The sequence below is a fragment of the Capricornis sumatraensis genome, chromosome 3 (genome assembly GCF_032405125.1).
Source record: "Capricornis sumatraensis isolate serow.1 chromosome 3, serow.2, whole genome shotgun sequence".
Classification (NCBI taxonomy): domain Eukaryota; kingdom Metazoa; phylum Chordata; class Mammalia; order Artiodactyla; family Bovidae; genus Capricornis; species Capricornis sumatraensis.
This window is the reverse complement of record NC_091071.1, coordinates 83,557,508-83,580,247: the sequence shown is the minus strand read 5'-3', so window position 1 is coordinate 83,580,247 and position 22,740 is coordinate 83,557,508. Positions and strand designations below refer to the sequence as shown.

The following is a 22,740-nucleotide window of genomic DNA, read 5'->3' as shown; positions in this document are numbered from 1 at the left end:
TTTTTGCCTGGAGAATCGCCATAAACAGAGGAACCTGTCAGGCTACAGTCCATGGAGTCACAAAGAGTCAGACATGACTAAGCACAGCACAGCACAGTGTTGCTCAACTTTGGCTGTACATTAGAAAGATGCGGGAAGCTTCTGAAAACACGGTGCAGACCAGTGGTCATCTTTACTCCTTCCCCGCATCAATCGATCAGAATTTGGGAAGATTTCTTCAGTGAGATTCCATTACAAAGCTGTGGGAACCAGGATTCTACCTACCAGTCCACCAGCGCCACTCAAGGGGCTGATCCAAATTTCTGATTCAGTCTGCAAACTGCTGCACCTGTGACAAGATAAGTACCCAAACTGAGTAAGAGTTTAGAAATTTTACAGCAATGTGACAAATTAAGTTTATGTCTACTGAATCTAGCAATAAAATAGATGAATTTGCTTAAAACAAAAAACTGACTTCCAAAGAAACATTTTGATTACCCGGCCCCAAAGAGGCATTCTGAGTAATCAAACACCATTCTCTGGTAAGGAGGATTGCCCGGACCCTTCTCTAAGCTGTTACCTCTCAAAGCTGAAACATGGAGGCCAATAATTGCTAGGGCAAATTGCTTGGAGAGCTGGGTACAACAGGGTTAATAAACAGGACTGTGGTAGGTGGGGTTACAAACCAGGAACACATGCCCTCCAAGTTAGATAGCTTTCTTTAATTGCTCTGAAAACAAACACACTCTCACATAACACGGAAGGTGAGAGCTGAATGAAGTTTTCTGGGTAATGGCTTGAAATGTTTTCCTTATGAGAAGTGGTGTTGAGTTACAGTGTGCAGACCAAGAACTGGGAGGAGAGAAGCCGCAGCCCCATCCGGGCCCCCACCTTTCCTGGGGCTTGTAGGGAGGTGGACGTGTGCTCGTGGAGATGAGATGGGTGATCTGTTGAACTGTCTGGTGGCTGGAATCGACTGCTCCCAGAGTGACCAAAGGGCAGTATCGAGCAGGGCTTCACCAGGGGCCAGCTGAGCAGGCACGGATGCTCTGCTGTGAAATGCCACGCAGGCAGAGACTGACAAGCAGTAGGAGCTGAGCTCTCCCCTTTGACGGCTGCTTCCTGCTGTGTTCACGGGAGGGGGGCGCTTTCTGGCAACTTGGCTGCTGCAGCTACTGCTACTGCTACTACTTCAGCTCCCTCTCCACTCAAGGTAAGCAGGCTCAGAGGGAGGGCAGGCTGCAAGGGAAGCCTTTGTACCATGAACAAGATCCGAAAGTTTTTCCGAGGAAGTGGGAGAGTCCTGGCATTTATATTTGCAGCTTCTGTCATCTGGCTGCTCTTTGACATGGCAGCTCTCCGCCTTTCATTCAGCGAGATCAACACTCAGATCCTGAAGGAAGACATTGTTCGGAGGGAGCGGGTAGGGTTCAGAGTTCAGTCAGACCAGGTAAAGAGCCTTGACAGCAGCAGGACAGAGATGAAGCCCCCACCAAAGGGACACGGGAAGGGCATGTGGGGCAAAGAGAATTTTAGGAAGACTGAGGAGAGTAAGCTCCAGGTCGAGGATGATTTGGACCAAACCCAGAAGGAAAGAAAAGTACAGAACGCCCCGGGAAGAGGCAAGGTTGCGCCTTTGTGGCATCCTGCATATAGGCAGACTCACCCAGTGACTTTTACCAAGTGGGAGACAGAGGGACGAGACATCCGACCTGCAGTTTCCTCTCACCCCATGACACCAGAGCAAACGACAGCTCAGGGGCTTGAGAAAACTCCATTCATCGCAGCAAGGGGAACTCCACTGGCCAAAATATCTGTGCACACAGGACCTGTCAGTATGAACAAGCAGGGCCCGAAGAGCCGTGATCTCAACAGTGACACATCAAAGCAAGCAGCTGAGAGGTACCCGGATGTGACCACCAGTCTTAGTAGATCAAAGCAGCAGTACCAGGCAGGAGCAAATAAAAGGACCTACTCTGCCAGCCCACCAGTGCCAAGACCCAGGGAAGCCATAGCCTTAAATAAGACTGAGACTCAGAGCAAAGAACTGAATGCAAATAAACACAAAGCCAATAAGAACCTTACCTTTTCCAAGTTCATTGCCAATGCAGATCGCTTAAAGAAGCCATCTATTAATAAGATACAGTGGGGAGGCTTGCTGAAGGATGACGGAGGCAAGGTGGCTGATGGGAAGAAATTCAGTTTGTCTGAAAGCCATGTTGTAATTATAACCAAGGAGGAGGAGCTAAAGACAGACACCAAAGACGTCCCCAATTCCAACACCAAAACTACATCTACTGTAGTATCGGGCAAAAGCCAAGAGAAACGCATTGGCATGAAGAGCAATGAGGCATCTTTCTCTTCACTTGCTCTACAGAGAGCAGCAGTGTCTCAAACCAGTCAAGCCTTAACTCGGGGACAGGAGCTAGTAAGGACCAACTTAACTGCCAAGACCCGGCCTGCACGACTCAACCAAAGTCAGACAAAAGCCCTTTCACCTGAAGATGATGGAATGCACCGTGTGTTAAGAATTGATGTGACGCTTTCTCCAAGGGACCCCAAAGCTCCAGGTCAGTTTGGACGTCCAGTCGTTGTTCCCCACGGAAAAGAGAAGGAGGTGGAAAGAAGATGGAAAGAAGGAAACTTCAATGTCTACCTCAGTGATTTGATCCCAGTGGACAGAGCCATTGAAGACACAAGACCTGCTGGGTAAGATCCATTTCTCTTCTCTTTCTTCAGCCCCAGGTATTTTGGGTCTTATACAGAAAAGATTTATTTTTAGATAACTCTGTGTGATTTTTGGTTGCCTAGAGAGTTAGAGAAATAGTAATCACTAGGCAGAGTTCAGATAGTCTCCCATCCTCCCAGAGAAAAGTTCTGCCATCAGCAGACCCAATGAACTCTCTTTATTCTTTCACTTCTCTGAGACTTTGGCCGTCATCCTTGTTAGCTCATGGTTCTGTTCCCTTTTCTGTATTGAAAACCTACTAAAGTGATGAGAGGAGCTCAATTCCTAATAAGGTGTGTATGAATGGTAGAGCTTAAAATGTAATTTCATTAAAACAGTGACAGTGAAGTGAATTCTCAATTTTGGAACTTTTTATTACTAGCACGTTTGTCAGGAGTCTATTTGGAAAAGGGGCATGGAAAAGGAGCCTTCTAGGCCTCTCTGGAATCATATTTTAAGCAGCAGAATTCTGCCTAATTGTGAGTAATGATTATCATAATAGCAGGTAAAGAAGTGACTCTACTCCCTAGAATTTAATAGCCTTTAGAGATGAGGATGGTAGATAGCTCAGGAGCTCGGTGATGCAGGAATAATAATGTTGGAAAAAGTCAATCAGCTAATAAGTAGCAAACACCTGCAAGACACACAAAAATATATTTTATATTTCTAGAGTTTCGCTATTTATGAAGCAACTGCATACAAATCACATGGACTTCATAAGAGCCCTACAAAGGAGGTGGCACATATTATGGGTTCAAATGAGCAAATGAGAATACTCAGAGACTAAGTCGCTTTCCCAAAGTAATCGAGCTCTACTGCTGCCCAATGAGTCTTCATGAACCAGGTTTTAAAGAATTAAATTCCTGTAACGAAAAGGTAGATCACAGAACCTGATCTGATTCAAACATAGTTGGTTCCTGGCTCTTTTCAGCTCACTCATAAGTGAAGGTATGAGCCATATGTTATAGCCACATGTTTAATTCCCATTAATTGTTAATACAGCTCCATACATGCCTTGATATTCGATTCCTGAGCCAAACAATGTTTGCCAAGAAGTTGAAATTAGGGAGTGTCAAGATTCAGACTTACAATGTGTAGTATGTAAATAATGCCCTTGTTTGGCCTCTGTAAAAGTAAACAACTCTTCTTTGTGATCTGGATATCAGTGTTACTAGGAAGAAGGCAGACAGAGATGTACCTGCATTCATACTGCTAGGAAGGGCCTCGTTGTTGTGATGTTAATCATTTTCAGCTCTTAGCCATTGACAGATGTCTATCGGCCATGCATTAATCATCTGTTTAGAACAAGCACTCTGCCATTCATGGTCCTCTCCCTGGTGAAACTCACAACCTTGAGGAGAACTCAAATATACCTAACATCCCAAAATAAAAATGAAGAAACTGAGGCCCTGGGAGGCTGTATTGTCTGTGTTCATAGAGCTAGTAATTGTAGAGAAATGATTAAAATACATGCTCAAAATTATGTTGTGCTATTGATTGCCCATCTTTTGCTAATTACTACTACAAAAAATCCCCCAAATTGTGTTGCACCAGCTCTGATCTGAAATCCTGTATATCACATGTCAAATATATCACATATATTTATGATATACTATATCACTATACTGGGGCTTTGCATGTGGCACAGTGATAAAGAATCTGCCTGCCAACGCAGGAGACAGAAAAGGCAGGTTTGATCCCTAGGTCAGGAAGTTCCCTGGAGTAGGAAATGGCTACCCACTCCAGGATTCCTGCCTGGGAAATCTCATGGACAGAAGAGCCTGGTGGACATGGACATGGACAGAAGAGTCCATGGGGCCCCAAAGAGTCGGACACAGCTGAGCAACTGAACACACACACATATCACTAAATTACTACGTATATTCACTACATAAGGCAAATTCACATATGCCAGTATACAGCATATACTATATATGCCACTATGAATGGCATATTACTATACATACCCTATGTAGCATATACTATATGGCCATATACTATCCATGGCAACTTTCAATACAAAATGCCAGGGAATGAAGTAGTAAAGTAGCTTTATTTTAATATCCCTTCTGTGGTCTGGCAGACTGCTATGGAGCTTGGGGAAAAAAATCAGACACTGCACAGAAGTCCAGGCTTCAGTTCCAAACCAGAGAAAGGGCAATTGTATGAGAGCCAAAGCAAGCAATAATGATGTTATCGTGCATGTGATTTATTGGAGGCTCAATGGCTTCCAGAGCTTGTTATTTTCTAAAATTTGATCTCTGGAAGCTAAGGGTTGCTGCCCAGGAAAGTCACAGTCAGGCTCTCTTTTCTGAAGGAGGCTGTCCCAACTGTAGGAGAAAGTGACACGTGTGCTTGAGAGCATGAGTCAGACAGCGTGTGGCCAGGGACCCTCCCTCTTATCACACAACCTACCTTGGCTAAATATAGGTGCCCCTAGCAAGCTGCCTATCTGATGCTCTACTTTTCCAACAGGATGGAGGTGACAGTTTAACCAACAGGGATCCAATGTACCGAGCCCCTTTTGTGCCATTCTTTCAGGAAATAGAATAGATTATTTTTCTTTTCTTTTATCCAAACACTGACTACAACTATGTGCAAATTATGTATTCAAATGGATAAAGGTTGGAAGAAAATATAAGCGAAAAACACTTGATTCTTCAGGTTGGCATGATTTAAAGTTTTCTTATTTTGATTTTATTTTTTTTCCAGCTTTGCTCAAAAGGTATATGAGATGCTTGTAAGTACACACTTACAAGATTTTTTGAGATAATAATTTTTAAAAGTCTGCTTGGGGGAAATTGCTATAGAATATAGTAAGAATATATGTATGTGTGTGTGAAAGAGAAGAGGGGGAGAAGAGAAAAGAAAGAAATATATAAGAATGCAGAAGAACAGGGCTTAAAATTAGTTGCAGTAACAATCCACTGAAACCTTTAAAGTTTAAGAGATCTGGGGACTATCTCCCTTACTGCTTCTCTCATTTCCCCCAAATTTGTATCATAACTGGCTATTGAATATACACTGAATCAAGACAAGGATTAAGAACCATAGGTTTGCTGGTATGTTTGTTTTGATTTAGTTGCCGCCTGGTAAGGATAATAAGTAGTTACTAGTTCTTAAGAATGATGATTTAACTGATATGCTAGATTGAGAGTAACATAGAGAAGAGAGAAGCAAGATTTCTAGGACAACTTCTGCTCTTGTTCTAAAATCAGACTCTTTTTAAAACCTGCTCTTCCCTCCTTTTCTCCTGAGTCCCAAAGAACCATTCTAAGGTGTGGAGATGCAGTAATGGCCTTTTTCAAAAGCACAAACCCCTTTCTGTCATCAGCATTATTTTCCTGTCCTTTTTAGTGCCACCCAGATTTCTACCCCTTGCCCTGTGGCTATCACTTATGGTGTGTGTCAATCTCTCCAATGTGGGCCTTCAGCATAAGGATAGTTAGTCTCACGATCTTTTTCTACACATCAAGTCATTACTACCCACTGATGTTTTTCTTAACTGGTCCCTTTCACAGCCTGCTACTGTCCTCACCTTGCAGTCTTCACCATTTCTCCCCAAACATCTTATCCTGACATTGCTTAACATCTAACTGTATCTCATCTCCACCTGTACCGTAATTTGACTGTAAACTCTGTGGTTCAGGGACGAGGGAGCCTGGTGGGCTGCTGTCTATGGGGTCACACACAGTTGGACACGACTGAAGCGACTTAGCAGCAGCAGCAGCAGCTCTGTGCTTCAGTGACCCTTAATTCTCTTGTTGTTACTAAAACACTCCTTACTAAGTGCTCTTCAGTAGCCAGAGCCTTGAGAATCTGTTTCACCTTGTCAGTGAAATGCAAAGCTTCAGGAAGAAACTCTTTCACTTACTTCATTTTGTATCCCCTTAGCACAGAGCACCAGTGGTGAAGAACCCACCTGCCAGTGCAGGAGATGGGTGTCTGACCCCTACGTTGGGAAGAGCCCCTGGAGGAGGAAATGGCAATGCACTCCAGCATTATTGCCTGGGAAATCCCATGGACAGAAGGAACCTGGAGGGCTCCATCCACCGGTTCTCAAAATAGTCAGACACAACTTAGTGCCTAAACAACAACAGAACTGAGCACAGGGCTGGGCACTCAAAAGATTCAAGTTTATGCAATGTGGTTTTAAAGACAAGTTTCTCTTAAATGAATTTTGAAAATTGATGCTATTTCTAAAAAAAATGAATGATAGATATCTATTCAAATTAGGTTTGTGAGAAGTCATTTTATGAATTAGTAATAATGATTTAATAGTAACTTCCTAATTTTTCATTTTGGATACATAGAATATGTTAGTGTCTTGTTTAAGGTAAATATGTCCTCTTCTAACACTATGATCTATTCATTGTCATGTTTATTTACTAATTCATATTTCTGTTGTTGTTTGTCTTGCATTTTAATGTTTTGATTTTCAGTAGATGAAAATCTCCTTGCTTCATTCATAAGAAAGTTTTCTGTCCGTCAGTAAAATGCAATTTCATTTTTGCCTAGAATTTTTGCCTATAAAATATGCTTCAAATAAAATACTTTTTTGACAGTCATTTCACATTTCCATATTTAACCCTTTCTTTATAAAAAGATAATCCTTGCAGTTCCTACTCGTATTGAAGCTTGGTTTAGCCAGCAATAATCAATACACCCACACAAGATTTACTAAGACAGGGTCCTGCCTACTGGAAATGCAAGCCAATTCTCCTTAAAGAGGTCTGTCCTGTGGCCTGCAGCTAGAGGGAAGATGAAACTCCAAAAAGGAACCTATTTTAAGAGTGCACTTCCTGAATCTGCATTTAGAGAAAAATGACTCAAGGACACGTTTGTTGCCAGCATTTAGTTTTTTAGAGGACAGTAAGAATTATAGCATGCTCCTCTACGCTGCTGCGGTCATGATGTTAGTCGATTGTTTAATTTAATTCTTTGCTTTTCCTACAGTATTCTGGCAAGCCCCTCAATAAAGCAATTAAAATGGGACTATTCTCTTAGCCCAGAGCTGGGACTGTCAACCAATAATTTGATTCCTTCCTACACAGCTAAAGAGAGTTTTCTTTTGGCACATATGAAAAGCAAAAGATAGCACCGTGCATTTGCCACAAACCAGTCTAATACGGAGGGAAAAGAAAAACCTTTCTAGATCCTTAATTTTTGTCCCCCCTGTTCTTCCAATCCTAGTGAGGTCAAAACCCACAACTAATGAATTACTAGAGGAGGAGCTCAAAGAGAGACAATAGACCGATCACATAGCTTTGCACACTTCCGGCTTCTAAATGTGTGTATCAGGCTGGAAGAAAAAGAAACGTAACAGTGAAATGAAGCTCAATATCCTTAATTTTACATTGGATTAAAATTTCCATTGGTGAAATGAGATAGCTTTTGTGATTTCAGTGATAGGAGAACATTATGCAAAACTGACTGGAAAAGCTATGAGATCTCCCTAAGAAACCAAACAAGGGCAGGGGAGAAGAAAATCTCAGAAGATGGATTTTAATAGGTTGTTTCCTGCTTTTTCTTCTATAAATGTACACAAAGCAATGCTGCAAGTTGCTTTTGAATTGTGTGTGTGTGTACACGTTCATGCACATTTGTGTGTGTGTGCGTGTGTTAGAGGGCAGTGTGCCATTTCACTAAAAAGCTGTATCTGAAAGCTGGAAATACACAGTAGAGTTTGTTTAAAAGGTTCAAGATAGACCATAACAAAACATAGGTTAAATGTGGCCAAAAGATGACTATAGAGTTTTTGATGTTTTTAGTCATCACACTCTCCTCACAATTAGGGGGGTGATAAGGAGAGAAATGATCAGAAGGTATAAAACATACTTCTGCTACTGACTTGAAGAGAAGAAAACAGGTAAAAAAGGACTAATTAATGTAAAACTGAGAAATAGTAAAGCAACTCAATGACTTTGTCTCCTAAATACAGCCAAAGACCTAGAAATATTTATGGGAGAAGGAATTAGTAAATGTAGAAATTTGAACCTGTGTACACTTCTTTGTCGGAGAAGGCAAGGGCACCCCACTCCAGTTCTCTTGCCTGGAAAATCCCATGGACAGAGGAACCTGGTAGGCTGTGGTCCATGGGGTCGCTAAGAGTCGGACACGACTGAGCGACTTCACTTTCTTTTTTCACTTTTATGCATTGGAGAAGGCAATGGCAACCCACTCCAGTGCTCTTGCCTGGAGAATCCCAGGGACGGGGGAGCCTGGTGGGCTGCCGTCTATGGGTTCACACAGAATCGGACACAACTGAAGCGACTTAACAGCACACTTCTTTGTACAGACCTCATCTAAGGCCCAGTTTAACCATCATAAAATAATTCATCGAATTCTTACAGTGATATTGCAGTGAGTGCTCTTGTCCCATAAAATAGCTTTCTTTTGGGCTGTTCTGGGTGAACCATTCAGAGCAGAGTTTCCTAAAAAGAGAACAGTTTCAGGTCAAGGCTCGGAAAATTGGGGGAAATGTTTAGAATCTCTGTTTTGTTGTTTGCTTTCAGAAGAAAGGGAGCATTTTAGAATCTTCTCTATGTTAAAAAAAAAATCTATATTATTCTACACTAAAATGCATTCTAAATTGGCCCCACTTCTAAAACATTAGTGTCTGGATATGTGTGAGAAGGAGCTATATAGAGAGAAGCAGAGTATTCATAAAGGGCTTTACTACTTGCCTTCTCATTTGTTCCTTAAACCCATTCCTCAAGACAGGTATTGTCACCATCCCAGCTTCACCTTAAGAGAAGCTGAGACTTAGGGAGGAGGCTGAGGTCTCAGATGGCGGTAGGTGAGGTGGTTGGGGCAGTTCATTCTATTCACATCTGTTTGCTCACTGCTTGTCATAACTTGGACAGCTGGGACCTTTCACCTTCCACGCACATCATCTCATCTGATCCTTAAAACAGCCATACCAGATTGATAAAGTGATACAGATGAGCGAACAAAGCACAGAGAAGGGTAACTTGCCCAGGGACTCACAGCTCATGTATGACAAGCTTGGGATCCAACCCTTAGTCTCCTGGTTCTCCTCACTCAGCAGTAATTCTATACCCCAGGCTGCCTCTCACATCGACACCTGCTCTGCCCTCATGGCAACCGTCCTATCTCCACCTCTCCCGAGTTTGTCCAGGTCTCTGTCAATAAGGGATCTCTCCCTTGCTAAGCCTCACCAAAATGGTGCCTATTTATGTTCCATGTAGTGATTGTGTATGTGTGTGTGTGTGTGTGTGCATTTGTGTGTTTTATATGTGTGTGTTTATTCTAACCAATCCTCACAGCCACATTATGAAAGACATACTTTCGTATGTGATTTACAGGTCAGAAAAGTGAGACTCCGAAAGAATAAATGATAGATCTGCTGTCCCAGCAACCTAAGAGCAGATTCGCAGTTCAAAAGAAAGTTCTCTGTCTAATTCTAATACTCTTTCCATTGGATACAGCTCCTCTCTCCTTTGTTTCCCTATAATCATATGACTTGAGCAGAAATTAAAACAGCTGTCTTCATTATACTTGGGAGGGGGTGGGGAATAGAGTCAGAAGTATTTGAGGAGAATTAGTTTTGCACATCAGTCATCTTGTCAGGGAGAAAATTTATAGGAAATCATCTTCTATTCAGCATTAAGCAAAGATGATTATTTAAAACTGCCCAACAACCACAGCTTAGCAATGAACAAATATCTCTGAGCTCCTTTCCACTCTGCCATCTCACATCTGAGCATAGATCCTGCCTTCAAGGCAAATAGAACAAAATGTTCCTCGGAAGTAGAGTGAACTACTCAGGCAAGGATGGGAAAGGCTGAGCCTGGCCTGAGAGAGGGCACAAGTGTTTGAGCTGCAAACTGAAGGGAGTTAAAGACATAAGGGGAGGGGGTAAAAAGAGTGATCCATTGAGAAACTGAGGGAAATCTGACCTGAGATTGGGGAGAGCAGAGAGGGTGGAAATGAGACCATAGAAATAACCATGAGTCCAGATCAAGTAGGACCTTGTTAAAGTGCTTCAAGAACCGATGGGAAAATACCCAAAGACTTAAAACCCCAAACAACAATTTAATTTACCTTTTCTCAGATGTCTTCTGACCCAAAGGGAAGCGCTAATGGGTGAATGAGGCTAAAATTGCATAGAGCATCACAGAATATTAACATTAGATAAAACTTCCTTCAAAAGATCTCTAATCCCACCCCTTACATTACAGAGAAGGCTGGGGAGGGAAGTGACTTGCCCAAGGTCCTAGGACCCTCCAGGAGAGACAGAACTACCTTCAAGGTGCCCTAACCTCAACCTAGAACTATTTCTGTTACATCATGCCACCTCCTGCTCTCCCGCCTCCCATCCATCCCCACTCTGACAGCTGCCTGCTCAATAGACTATTGTCAAAGTGGAGAATGCTGTGGCTGGTGACTTCTATTTCTAAGCCTGAGTCCAGTAGTTTTGACAGGTAGACAGTTGCCTCAGGACTACAGATTCAGCCTTTGGAGTGTGACTAAAATCTTCTCACTTAGTAATCACAGGCGATTCTGATTAAATGTCAGGGCTGGGCTTCCCTGGTGGCTCAGGTGGTAAAGAAACTGCCTGCAGTGTGGGAGACCTGGGTTCTATCCCTGGGTTGTGACGATCCCCTGGAAGAGGGCATGGCAAACCATTCCAGTATTCTTGCTTAGAGAAACCCATAGACAGAGGAGCCTGGTGGGCTACAGATCATGGGGTCACAAAGAGTTGGACACAACTAAGTGACTAAGCACAGCACAGTCTACCCTTGAAAGAACAAAACCTGAAAGTAAAAGTTTTATAGAACAACTATACCTCCTTATCAGTGAGAAGAATAGAAGAAGCCTGAATAATTCTAAGGTCTTACAGAAAAGAATATAATTCTGGACAGAGCTCCTCAGATAGATGCTCTATTCTCTTTCTGATCCTCCCGAAGATACCAGAGCTTGGGGAGGGAAGGCCCCAGAACGCTCACACTGAGGCAGTAGTTGAATTGCAAATAGAGGCTGAGAGAATATTCTCCTCAACCTTCTGTTCAAACCTGTGAACACTGAGACTTGACCCACATAGTCCGTTTTGACTGTTTTGGAATAAAAATGAAAAATTCATAGACATGAGGGAATATTATCATCCTCTCAATCATCTGATTTAAAACCTTTATTCAATAGGATACATTCAAAGCAGTTTAGTGGCTGAGCCTTCGGCACACACAAGGCAAGAAGGCAAAACACATCACTTTCTGAGCCTCTTGGTAAATGACGAGTCCTAGATGGATTTGGATTAAAGGACTGCCTGGGAAAAGGGCAATGCACCCAGTCAAAATGTGTGCATGTTTTGTGGATAATCATATGACCTTGCTGTTTTTGTTTTTTCTTTTTTACCATGTATTTTACCATTTCTTTTACCATGTACTTTCTTTTTATAAAGTATTTTTATCTCCATTGTCTCATCAAATTTTCACAGACAGGCTGTGATGAAGACACTGTAATTTCATCCTGAAAATGAGGAAACTGAGGTTCTGAAAAGTTCTGACTTGCCTATAGTCATGCAGTCAGGATCAGAAAGGTCTAAATCCTGAGTTCCTTGTCATCCTTCTCAAGTTCAGGGTGTGTCCACAGTGGGCAGGACAGTGGAGCCCCCACATTAGTCTCCATTTGTTCTGAGTACTTGAATTGACGATAGCAATCTTTGGGTCAATTTGGAAGTCTAGCACAAGGTCTGCAGACTCTAAACACCTCACTTGTGCCATGCATGGGCATATAGGATACAAATATGATTTCTTAACCTCAGAAAAGATTTTAAACTCAGAAGTATCTTGTATTAACTTACACTTTACCTGAGCTGCAACTCTTCCTTCCAATATAGCAGAATGGTTTCCAATGGGCAAATTGGAGGAAAGGAAATTTGCTTCAGTTGGGTCAGTGTAGGACAACATTTAAATAGTTTCACCACCTATGGAAAATCGATGACAGTCAGTGTGTAAGAATGATGTGAGTTAATAAGACCAAAAGACTTTCTAGTTTGACACATTGTGCCTTTCAACAAAATGAGCATGTTGGGTTTTCTAGACACCTAGAAACATGTTTAACCTGTTTAGTAATGCAGAAAACCAGGTAGCTTTATACGTAGAGTGGCCCACCATCTCAGCCACCCAAACCAAGACACGCTACAAAGCTGTGTATTTGAACCTCCCCGCCCCCCCCACATTGCCTTCTGTGTCCCTCTTCCACATCTTGAATGTCACCCTCTTTTCCAGGCACCGTATGACCTGTAAACATAATCTTCCACAGGATCACCCTCAATGTAATTCCCCAAATGCTTCTAAAATATATTCCTGTTCATAACCGGCAGAGGGGCCATCTTCTGGGATAGAAATCTACATATTCATCTATTGAAATTCTTCATGATCAGTCCTGATGGGGAAATTAAAGCATCACCTAAGGTTGAGAGGTGAGGAAGGACAGATTATCTGATGAAGAGTGCTGCCTTTCCCAAACCTCTCAAATTTCTGAGGGTTCGGTCAACTTCTAATTTCAGAGTGGTTCACATTACCTCCTAGAACTTTCTTCTAAAAGAGACCAAAACTCTACTGAATTATACTGTGAAAAGATCCATCGACTTTAGCCTGCTTGCTTAATTCTCCCCAATGTATTTTCATTTGTAATTAGATGTTTCTGAAGTCAACCACATTGTAACGATAAGACAACTTTGGGACTTCACAACTAAGGCTTGTTGATTCACATAGCTCAGGCAGAATTTATGCAGCTGACCCTTCCTTTTTAGAACTGATTTATTTTTTTTCAGGGACAAATGTTGTAAAGGATATTTAGGTGCAAAATGAGTATTTCCCATTCATTTACACTATAAAATTAGAGATGAGGGAGTCACAGGAGGTCACTGATATTTTCTATACTCTTCTTTCATTCAGGCTAATCAACTCGTCTTCGCTTTACTTTCTCTTACCCAACCTAGAGCCTAAGGTGGACTACTTAACCATACTACACTAGTACCTTCAAAATCTTCCACCACTTTTGTTTCTACCTCATCTTCTCTGATGATTCCTAGATCTGGATTAAACCATCTGTTCACATTTCCATACACAGCCTTTCTAATGAATGGTGCTGGGTAGGTCATGTAACTTTTCAAGCTTCAGTCTGCTCTATTTGAAGAACAATATAATAGTATGCATTTCAAGTAGTTGTTAAAAAGATTGAACTTATGTACATAATAGTATTTTACCAGCTGTAAGTTCAGTTCAGTTCAGTCGCTCAGTTGTGTCCGACTCTTTGTGACCCCATGAATCGCAGCACGCCAGGCCTCCCTGTCCATCACCATCTCCCGGAGTTCACTCAGACTCACATCCATCGAGTCCGTGATGCCATCCAGCCATCTCATCCTCTGTTGTCCCCTTCTCCTCCTGCCCCCAATCCCTCCCAGCATCACAGTCTTTTCCAATGAGTCAGCTCTTCGCATGAGGTGGCCAAAGTCCTGGAGTTTCAGCTTTAGCATCACTCCTTCCAAAGAAATCCCAGGGCTGATCTCCTTCAGAATGGACTGGTTGGATCTCCTTGCAGTCCAAGGGACTCTTAAGAGTCTTCTCCAACACCACAGTTCAAAAGCATCAATTCTTCGGTGCTTTGCTTTCTTCACAGTCCAACTCTCACACCCACACGTGACCACAGGAAAAACCATAGCCTTGACTAGACGGACCTTAGTCGGTTGAGTAATGTCTCTGCTTTTGAATATACTATCTAGGTTGGTCATAACTTTTCTTCCAAGGAGTAAGCATCTTTTAATTTCATGGCTGCAATCACCATCTGCAGTGATTTTGGAGCCCCCCAAAATATACCAACTGTAAAGTGCCATGCAAATATGTTTTTCCTATGGTTTTTACTCATCTATTGTTTATTTGTGGACTAAGCACAGTGCCATTATGTTGTCTCACAGAAATGTCTGCTTACACAAAATGCCACATCTACTGCCAGCTGCTTTTATTCTTGTGGACTTATGACTTCCTGAATAGCTATTACTGGAGCCAAACTAGATGAGAGCTTGAGTCCCAACTCCACCATTGACTAGCAGTATAATCATGGCATAGTCTCCCCATGATTTCAATTGTTCTTCTATAATGAGGGAAGAAGAGATGCTGTTGGTTTGAGGTTTAAATGAAATAATGCAGAAGGCTGATAATATTATTTATGATCATCATAATTTAATTATTGCATTACAGAGAGTATCTGAGTTAGAAAAATGGCAAATACTCTTTATGAGTGTCCACTGGGTACCATCATGTGAAGAGTTACCCAGGCAGGAGATGGAAGACTGCCAGTAGTGAGGCTTGATGCACTTCAGGGTATGGAGAAAACCCAAGACCAATTACAACCCACCTGAATACCATCTCCCACTATAGTCATGTTCTCATTTCCATGCCAGCAAAATTATTTCAACTGCGGCTACCCTGGAGCAAAAAGAGTCTCAGAAAGGACCCCTTAAAGAGATACATATCATATATATCCATAAATACATTCACATGCAGTGGGAAAGAATATTTCCTTTGGCACTTGGCAAAAGGCCAGTTGAGAAGGCAATCATAAACTGCTTTGTAGCATTAAGTGAATTAATGTTAATTAAGTAACATTAAATAAGAGAATAGGAATGTTCTCTTGTGGTCTATAACTTAATTAGGAAAGCAGTAGCTACCATTTGGTGAATTCCTGGGCCTAGAAACTGGGCTAGATATTTTATTTACGTGCATTCTCACTAAGCTGTAAATCTCTTTTCAATAAGACATGTTACCTCATTTTCCAGATGAGGAAACTGAGGCACACAAAGATTAAGTAAAGAATCTAGATGACAATTTGAAAAATTTTGTTGGTGAGCTTCAAAATAGTGTCTTAACCACCTATAATGCCGGTGTCCTTTCCACGACAGGGTGATGTCTTCACAGGAAGTTCTCATGCCTTGCACGGTTAGGCCTCTTAGCAACAACTGTCATTGGGCCAATGCCTGAAGCAACAGGTTTGATCCCTCAGTGGAGAAGATCCCTGGAGAAGGAAATAGCTACCACTTCAGTATTCTTGCCTGAGAAATCCCATGGACATAGGAGTCTGGCAGGCTACAGTCCATGGGTTTGCCAAAAAGAAATAACTTCGCAACTAAACAAAACCAAAAATCCTTCCTATGCTCTTTATTTGTAACTCTTTCCAACAAAAGTGCACAAGAAAATCATCATATAGATAGATGGACTGATAGATAGATGGTGTGTGCATGCTAAGTCACTTCAGTCACGTTGGACTTTTCGCAACCCTATGGACAGTGGCCAGGCATGCTCCTCTGTCCATGGAATTCTCCAGGCAAAAATACTGGAGTGGGTTGCCATGCCCTTCTCCAAGATAGATGATAGATAAACATAAAGAAATAGATAGATTGTAGATGGATGGATGGATAGATAGGTGGGTAGATAGATGATTGACAGATAGACAGAGAACTTGAGTATATGTGTATTTACACACAACTGCACCTTGTGGATTTTTCTTAGAGGACTTACAACAAGAAACATTTATTTTCTCATAGTTCTAGAGCCTGGAAGGGCACCAGCGGGTTGGGTTTCTGTGAGGCCTCTTTCCTCAACTTGTAGACAGTCACCTCTCTCTGTGTCCTCAGAGAGAGAGAGAGAAGGAGCTCCATTTCTGCTGTCTCTTCCTCTTGTACCTTGTGGATCTTGGCACACTTTTTGTGCTCTGCTTGTGTTCTGGCCCAGGTGTGCAGAGCAACTTGTTCACAATAACCTCCCAACCACCAGCGTCATCATGTGCTTTGTGGACGAGGTGTGGTCCACTCTCCTGAGGTCTGTGCATAGCGTCCTCAACCGCTCTCCTCCCCACCTCATCAAGGAGATTCTACTAGTGGATGACTTCAGCACCAAAGGTAAGAAAACTACCCCCTGGAAAATCAAAGTTTGATGTGAGGCAATAACTGTTCAGATACAAAAATTATAGGATAATTTGATAAGGAATGAATGTTTTATAAATGCCCAATCATTGTTTGATATTGTGGCTTAGAGGCCTAAGTCCAAACATCTGTGGATTACAGAAAGTCAGCTCAACCATCCATGGCCTTGTCCAGCTAGTCACCACAGACTCTCCTTCAGCTGTGACTTCTCTGCTGTGTAGGAGTGATTTTCTAATTACAGGTCTTTGGAGATGGGTACTTTGAGGTTCTGGAGACCAGAAGATGTTCTCTACAATTGCATAAAAACCTTTTAATGAAATCTAACAAGCAAAGATGCCAATTAACAGAATTAGTTATAGAAGACAATGAAATGTAAGCCCTACGGCTTCTGCTTTATTATATGTTCAGCTAAGGGTTGAGAAGACAAGTTGCCAATGGGACCAGAAAAATGAGGTTCCAACAGAGTTTAAAGGCAGAATTCACCACTGTCTTTACTTTTTTGTTTCTTACAGTGAAGAATCTCTCTCTTTGGACAATAAAAAACTGGGTATGTAAGTGGTCCCATGACTGCCAAAGGTCCTAGACCACATTATAAAAATCCCCAAATGCAACCCACTTCAGAAAAACTTAAGTAGCAAGGAGACAGCAACCTTAATAGAACACTTTAGTCTTGGTCATGACAACAAGGACATGAGCCAGTTCTCACTTCTCTCTCTTAGAGTGCCTACCAGGGTCACACTGAGCTCCAGGAGCAAGGAGATATGTAAGGAAAACTAGTTGAAAACTTTGAGAAGTAGTCTTGAAAGCATCAACAGAAATAAAATCTAGCTACCAAGCAGATAACAGTCCCCTTAGGAATGGCCTATTCAGATTTTGTGGGCCTGAAGGATCTATGCTGCTGCTACTGCTGCTAAGTCACTTCAGTCGTGTACGACTCTGTGCAACCCCATAGACGGCAGCCCACAAGGCTCCCCCATCCCTGGGATTCTCCAGGTAAGAACACTGGAGTGGGTGAAGGATCTGTGAAGTCCTCTTCAAGAGAAAGATGACACAATTGGTAGGAAAGCGAGCAGCAGAAGTATTCACAGAAGCCATTCCTACCTGGGATATGTCATTTGCTTAATCATACATAGAAGTAACTGTAAGCTACATAAATATACCACCCCCCCACAAAGAGCAAGAGAGCAGAGGTGTGATGGAGAGGGTGTCATAGTAGGAAGTGACAATCGTCTTAGCCAATTGCAGTTGCAATATCTTTCTTTTGCAAATTTTTCAATTTGCATACCATGCATAGCATCTCTCCTAGGTCTTAGAAGAGGCCTTTACAAGGAAAAAAGTTTGTGCAGAAACCGAGCTTCATTTATTTCAAGGTAAAGTTGTACCTGTCCTGACAAATGCTCAGAAAAAGTAAGCCCTCCTCTTGGTAACTCACCTACACTGAAAGGCGGATTTGAGTTTTAGGAAAACAGAAACTTAGAGTATTGAACCCAGACAAAAATCCATCTAAGAAAATGACATCATGGCTCAAAGGATAAAATATAGTGACTATGGTAAATATCATAGTTTTGGGTATTTGATCTGGTCTTATCCAGATCTTATTTTTAAAGTATTTCCTTGTCTAATTTCTCCCTGATATAGACTACCTAAAAGATAACTTGGATAAATACATGTCTCAGTTTCCAAAAGTTCGGATTCTTCGCCTCAAAGAGAGACATGGCTTAATAAGAGCCAGGCTGGCAGGGGCACAAAAGGCAACAGGTAAGAGGCTGCTAATTTTTTGTTTAGGCTGCATCTTTATTTTAGTTTAATCTTTTCCAAATACATATCAAATTTGAAATAATAGTACAATGTCCTATTGTCCATCATTTCATTCCAGCAGTTTCTAACTTTTTGCAATATGTATCCCACTAAACTGTTTTAATGACACACTGAGGGGTCACAACTCTGAAAAACTCCAGCTAGGTACATTTTAATTACTTGCCACTATTCAGTAGAGGGCATATTCTCAAACTATCACAGAAGGACATTCTTTTTCCTAATTAACATTGTTGTGGACACCTTTATGAATGATAATAAAAATGAATTACCTAAAAAAGAAATGGGAAAAATATATAACTATATACACAATTATATATACATAATTACATATATGTGGGTATGTGTCTATTTTAACACTCATATATATGAAGTAGACAACAAATTAACAATTACTCTGGCAAACTGCTGTGAAGTTTCAAAACATGTGTTCTCAGTTTCTGTCCCTGTCTCCCTATGGATGGCAGTGTCTATGAGCCACACCTAGAGCAGCAATAATGGAGGGCTGATTTCTGAGTGTGACAAGAGGCAGAAAGATCTATTTGAATGGAGTTAGTAATAGACTCATCTAAGGATAAATTCAGTGGCCCTAAAGTGCACCTGAACCCTGTGGGGAGTTTAAGGAAATTCAAGGTCCTGCACCAGCTTTAGTTCAGTTCAGTTCAGTTGCTCAGTTGTGTCCAGCTCTTTGCAACCCCATGAACTACAGCACGCCAGTCCTCCCTGTCCATCACCAACTCCCGGAGTTCCCTCAAACTCATGTCCATTGAGTCGGTGATGCCATCCAACCATCTCATCCTCTGTGATCCCCTTCTCCTCCGGCCCTCAATCTTTCCTAGCATCAGGACCTTTGCAAATGAGTCAGCTCTTCGCATCAGGTGGCCAAAGTATTGAAGTTTCAGCTTCAACATCTCTCCTTCCAATGAGCACCCAGGACTGATCTCCTTTAGGATGGATTGGTTGGATCTCCTTGAAGTCCAGGGGACTCTCAAGAGTCTTCTCCAACACCACAGTTCAAAAGCATCAGTTCTTCAGTGCCCAGCTTTCTTCACAGTCCAACTGTCACATCCATACATGACTACTGGAAAAACCATAGGTTTGTCTAGACAGACCTTTGCTGACAAAGTCATGTCTCTGCTTTTTAATATGCTGTCTAGGCTGGTCATAACTTTTCTTCCAAGCAGTAAGCATCTTTTAATTTCATGGCTGCAATCACCATCTGCAGTCATTTTGGAGTCCCAAAAAATAAAGTCAGCCACTATTTCCACTGTTTCCCCACCTATTTGCCATGAAGTGATGGGATCGGATGCCATGATCTTAGTTTTCTGAATGTTGAGCTTTAAGCCAACTTTTTCACTCTCCTCTTTCACTTTCACTTTCATCAAGAGGCCCTTTAGTTCTTCTTTGCTTTCTGCCATAAGGGTGGTGTCATCTGCATATCTGAGGTTATTGATATTTCTCCCAGCAATCTTGATTCCAGCTTGTGCTTTTTCCAGCCCAGCATTTCTCATGATGTACTCTTCATATAATTTAAATAAAAAGAGTGACAATATACAGCCTTGACGTACTCCTTTTCCTATTTGGAACCAGTCTGTTGTTCCATGTCCAGTTCTAGCTGTTGCTTCCTGACCTGCATACACATTTCTCAAGAGGCAGGTCAGGTGGTCTGGTATTCCCATCTCTTTCAGAATTTTCCACAGTTTATTGTGATCCACACAGTCAAAGGCTTTGGCATAGTCAATAAAGCAGAAATAGATGTTTTTCTCGAACTCTTTTGCTTTTTCCATGATCCAGCAGATGTTGGCAATTTGATCTCTGGTTCCTCTGCCTTTTCTAAAACCAGCTTGAACATCTGGAAGTTCAAGGTTCATGTATTGCTGAAGCCTGGCTTGGAGAACTTTGAGCATTACTTTACTAGCATGTGAGATGAGTGCAATTGTGCGGTAGTTTGAGCATTCTTTGGCATTGCATTTCTTTGGAATTGAAATGAAAACTGACCATTTCCAGTCCTGTGGCCACTGCTGGGTTTTCCACATTTGCTGCCATACTGAGTGCAGCACTTTCACAGCATCATCTTTTAGGATCTGAAATAGCTCAACTGGAATTTCATTACCTCCACTAGCTTTGTTTGTAGTGATGCTTCCTAAGGCCCACTTGACTTCACATTCCAGGATATCTGGCTCTAGGTGATTGATCACACCATCATGGTTATCTAGGTCTTGAAGATCTTTTTTGTATAGTTCTTCTGTGTATTCTTGCCACCTCTTCTTAATATCTTCTGCTTCTGTTAGTCCATACCATTTCTGTCCTTTATTGAACCTATCTTTGCATGAAATGTTCCCTTGGTATCTCTAATTTTCTTGAAGAGATCTCTAGTCTTTCCCATTCTATTGTTTTCCTCTATTTCTTTGCATTGATCGATGAGGAAGGCTTTCTTATCTCTCCTGGCTACTCCTTGGAACTCTGCATTCAGATGCTTATATCTTTCCCTTTCTCCTTTGCTTTTTGTTTCTCTTCTTTTCACAGCTATTTGTTAGGCCTCCTCAGACAGCCATTTTGCCTTTTTGCATTTCTTTTTCTTGGAGATGGTCTTCATCCTTATCTCTAGTGCAATGTTAGCCAAGGCTGTAATTCAGGGACTGTTCAGGGCCCTCACTGAGCAGGGCTGACCAGCCTAGTGAGTCCTCCCAAACTCCCCTGGAGCACTCCCCAGCTCTCACAGGTAGAGTACAGGCAGCAGATGGCTCTGGGTCTGAAGAGTCTCTGTAATCAGAGATCTGCATTGATGCCACTTCAGAATCTTTTCTAGAATACATAACCAAAGAGATCAAAGATAAGAATCTGAATCCAGAATCTGATAGGCCTTGAGCTACTGATTTATCCTTTAGGATTCAGGGAAAAAAGAAGAGGAACCACAAGCAAGGTTGAGATCAGCTAGTCAAGGACATGGGAGAAGGCAATGGCACCCCACTCCAGTACTCTTGCCTGGAAACTCCCATGGACAGAGGAGCCCGGTAGGCTGCAGTCCATGGGGTCGCAAAGAGTCGGACATGACTGACCGACTTCACTTTCACTTTTTACTTTCATGCATTGGAGAAGGAAATGGCAACCCACTCCAGTGTTCTTGCCTGGAGAATCCCAGGGACAGGGGAGCCTGGTGGGCTGCTGTCTATAGGGTCGCACAGAATCAGACATGACTGAAGCAACTTAGCAGCAGTAGCAGCAGTCAAGGACATGCAGAAGCAGAAGTCGAGTTGGCCCCATTTTGGTCTCAGAGTACTATCAGGCTTTCTGAGAGTCTTTTAGAGTATTCCACAAAGAAATAAGGACAAATCTGTAACTCTCTAACTTCAAGCAATGTCCACTCCACATTCAGGCTCCAGGGCATGATAGATTTTTCTCTCTGGTTCAGTCATCAGTTGTTTACTGTGAATGAGGAATTAGGTCAAGCTGGATTTCAAAAATTAAAAGACAGGCCTTGGTCAGTGGGTCTCAAGGGAAAGTCTTTTACATACAGGCAACAGAAGTAAAAAGAAATGAGGTAATTTGGATACAAACAACAAGCCAGATATCATGATAGTGTTGAACACACCAAGCCAGTTATAACCCTGACTTGAGCAGCCTGCAGGTGGGCAGGTTTAATAGTGCTCTGATTCTGGAAGGTCACAGTAGAGATCAGATTCTCATTTCCTATATAACATGGCAGTTAGCAAAATAGCTGTAATGCTGTGAGCATTCCAAAGAGTCAGTTGGCTAATTTTAAATATGTGGACAACAAGTGACGTCTAACTTGTGGCCAATGCTGACATTCCCTGTAAAGCAACAGTCCTTTTATAAATTTGTACAGCTCGTTTCTTCTGCAGGTCAAACAGGTAGCTTCCTTAGCATCACTTATAAATCATTCTTTAAACTTAAGTGGGTAGCAGGTCCACATTCGTCAAGGAACTCTAGACACAACAGTAGCACCAACTGGTGCTAACAGCAGTGTCCTAAGCTGGTCAGCTAAATCTAAGGGGGATCAAAGCTCAACAAGGAGCCAAAGCTATTTGGCACAATAAGCATGTCTGAGTTGGCACAAAAAATTGAAAACTAAGTAAGTTACAAGCAAACCCGTCTGCAAACAGTCCAGTATGTCTGGAATCTACTCTCAGAACAACCTTCCAGGTAGTTATCAATATGGAGTTAGTTATTTTGAGCTCTAGCCTGAACAATCATTGAAAACCTGTCATCATAATAGCTATCTATCAGGAATCTAGGTATTAAGTATACT

At 41.9% G+C, this 22,740-nt stretch overlaps 1 protein-coding gene across 1 annotated transcript in view; it reads left to right on the top strand.

Annotated features, from left to right (window-relative positions):
* Nucleotides 1–1,240: 1,240 nt before the first annotated feature.
* GALNT5 (polypeptide N-acetylgalactosaminyltransferase 5) overlaps nt 1,241–22,740 on the top strand; it is a 38,701-nt gene continuing 17,201 nt past the window's right edge. The window contains exons 1-3 of the mRNA XM_068969455.1: nt 1,241–2,688; nt 16,465–16,631; nt 18,294–18,413. Coding sequence (XP_068825556.1) covers nt 1,241–2,688; nt 16,465–16,631; nt 18,294–18,413 — 1,735 coding nt within the window. The remainder of the gene's footprint in view (nt 2,689–16,464; nt 16,632–18,293; nt 18,414–22,740) is intronic.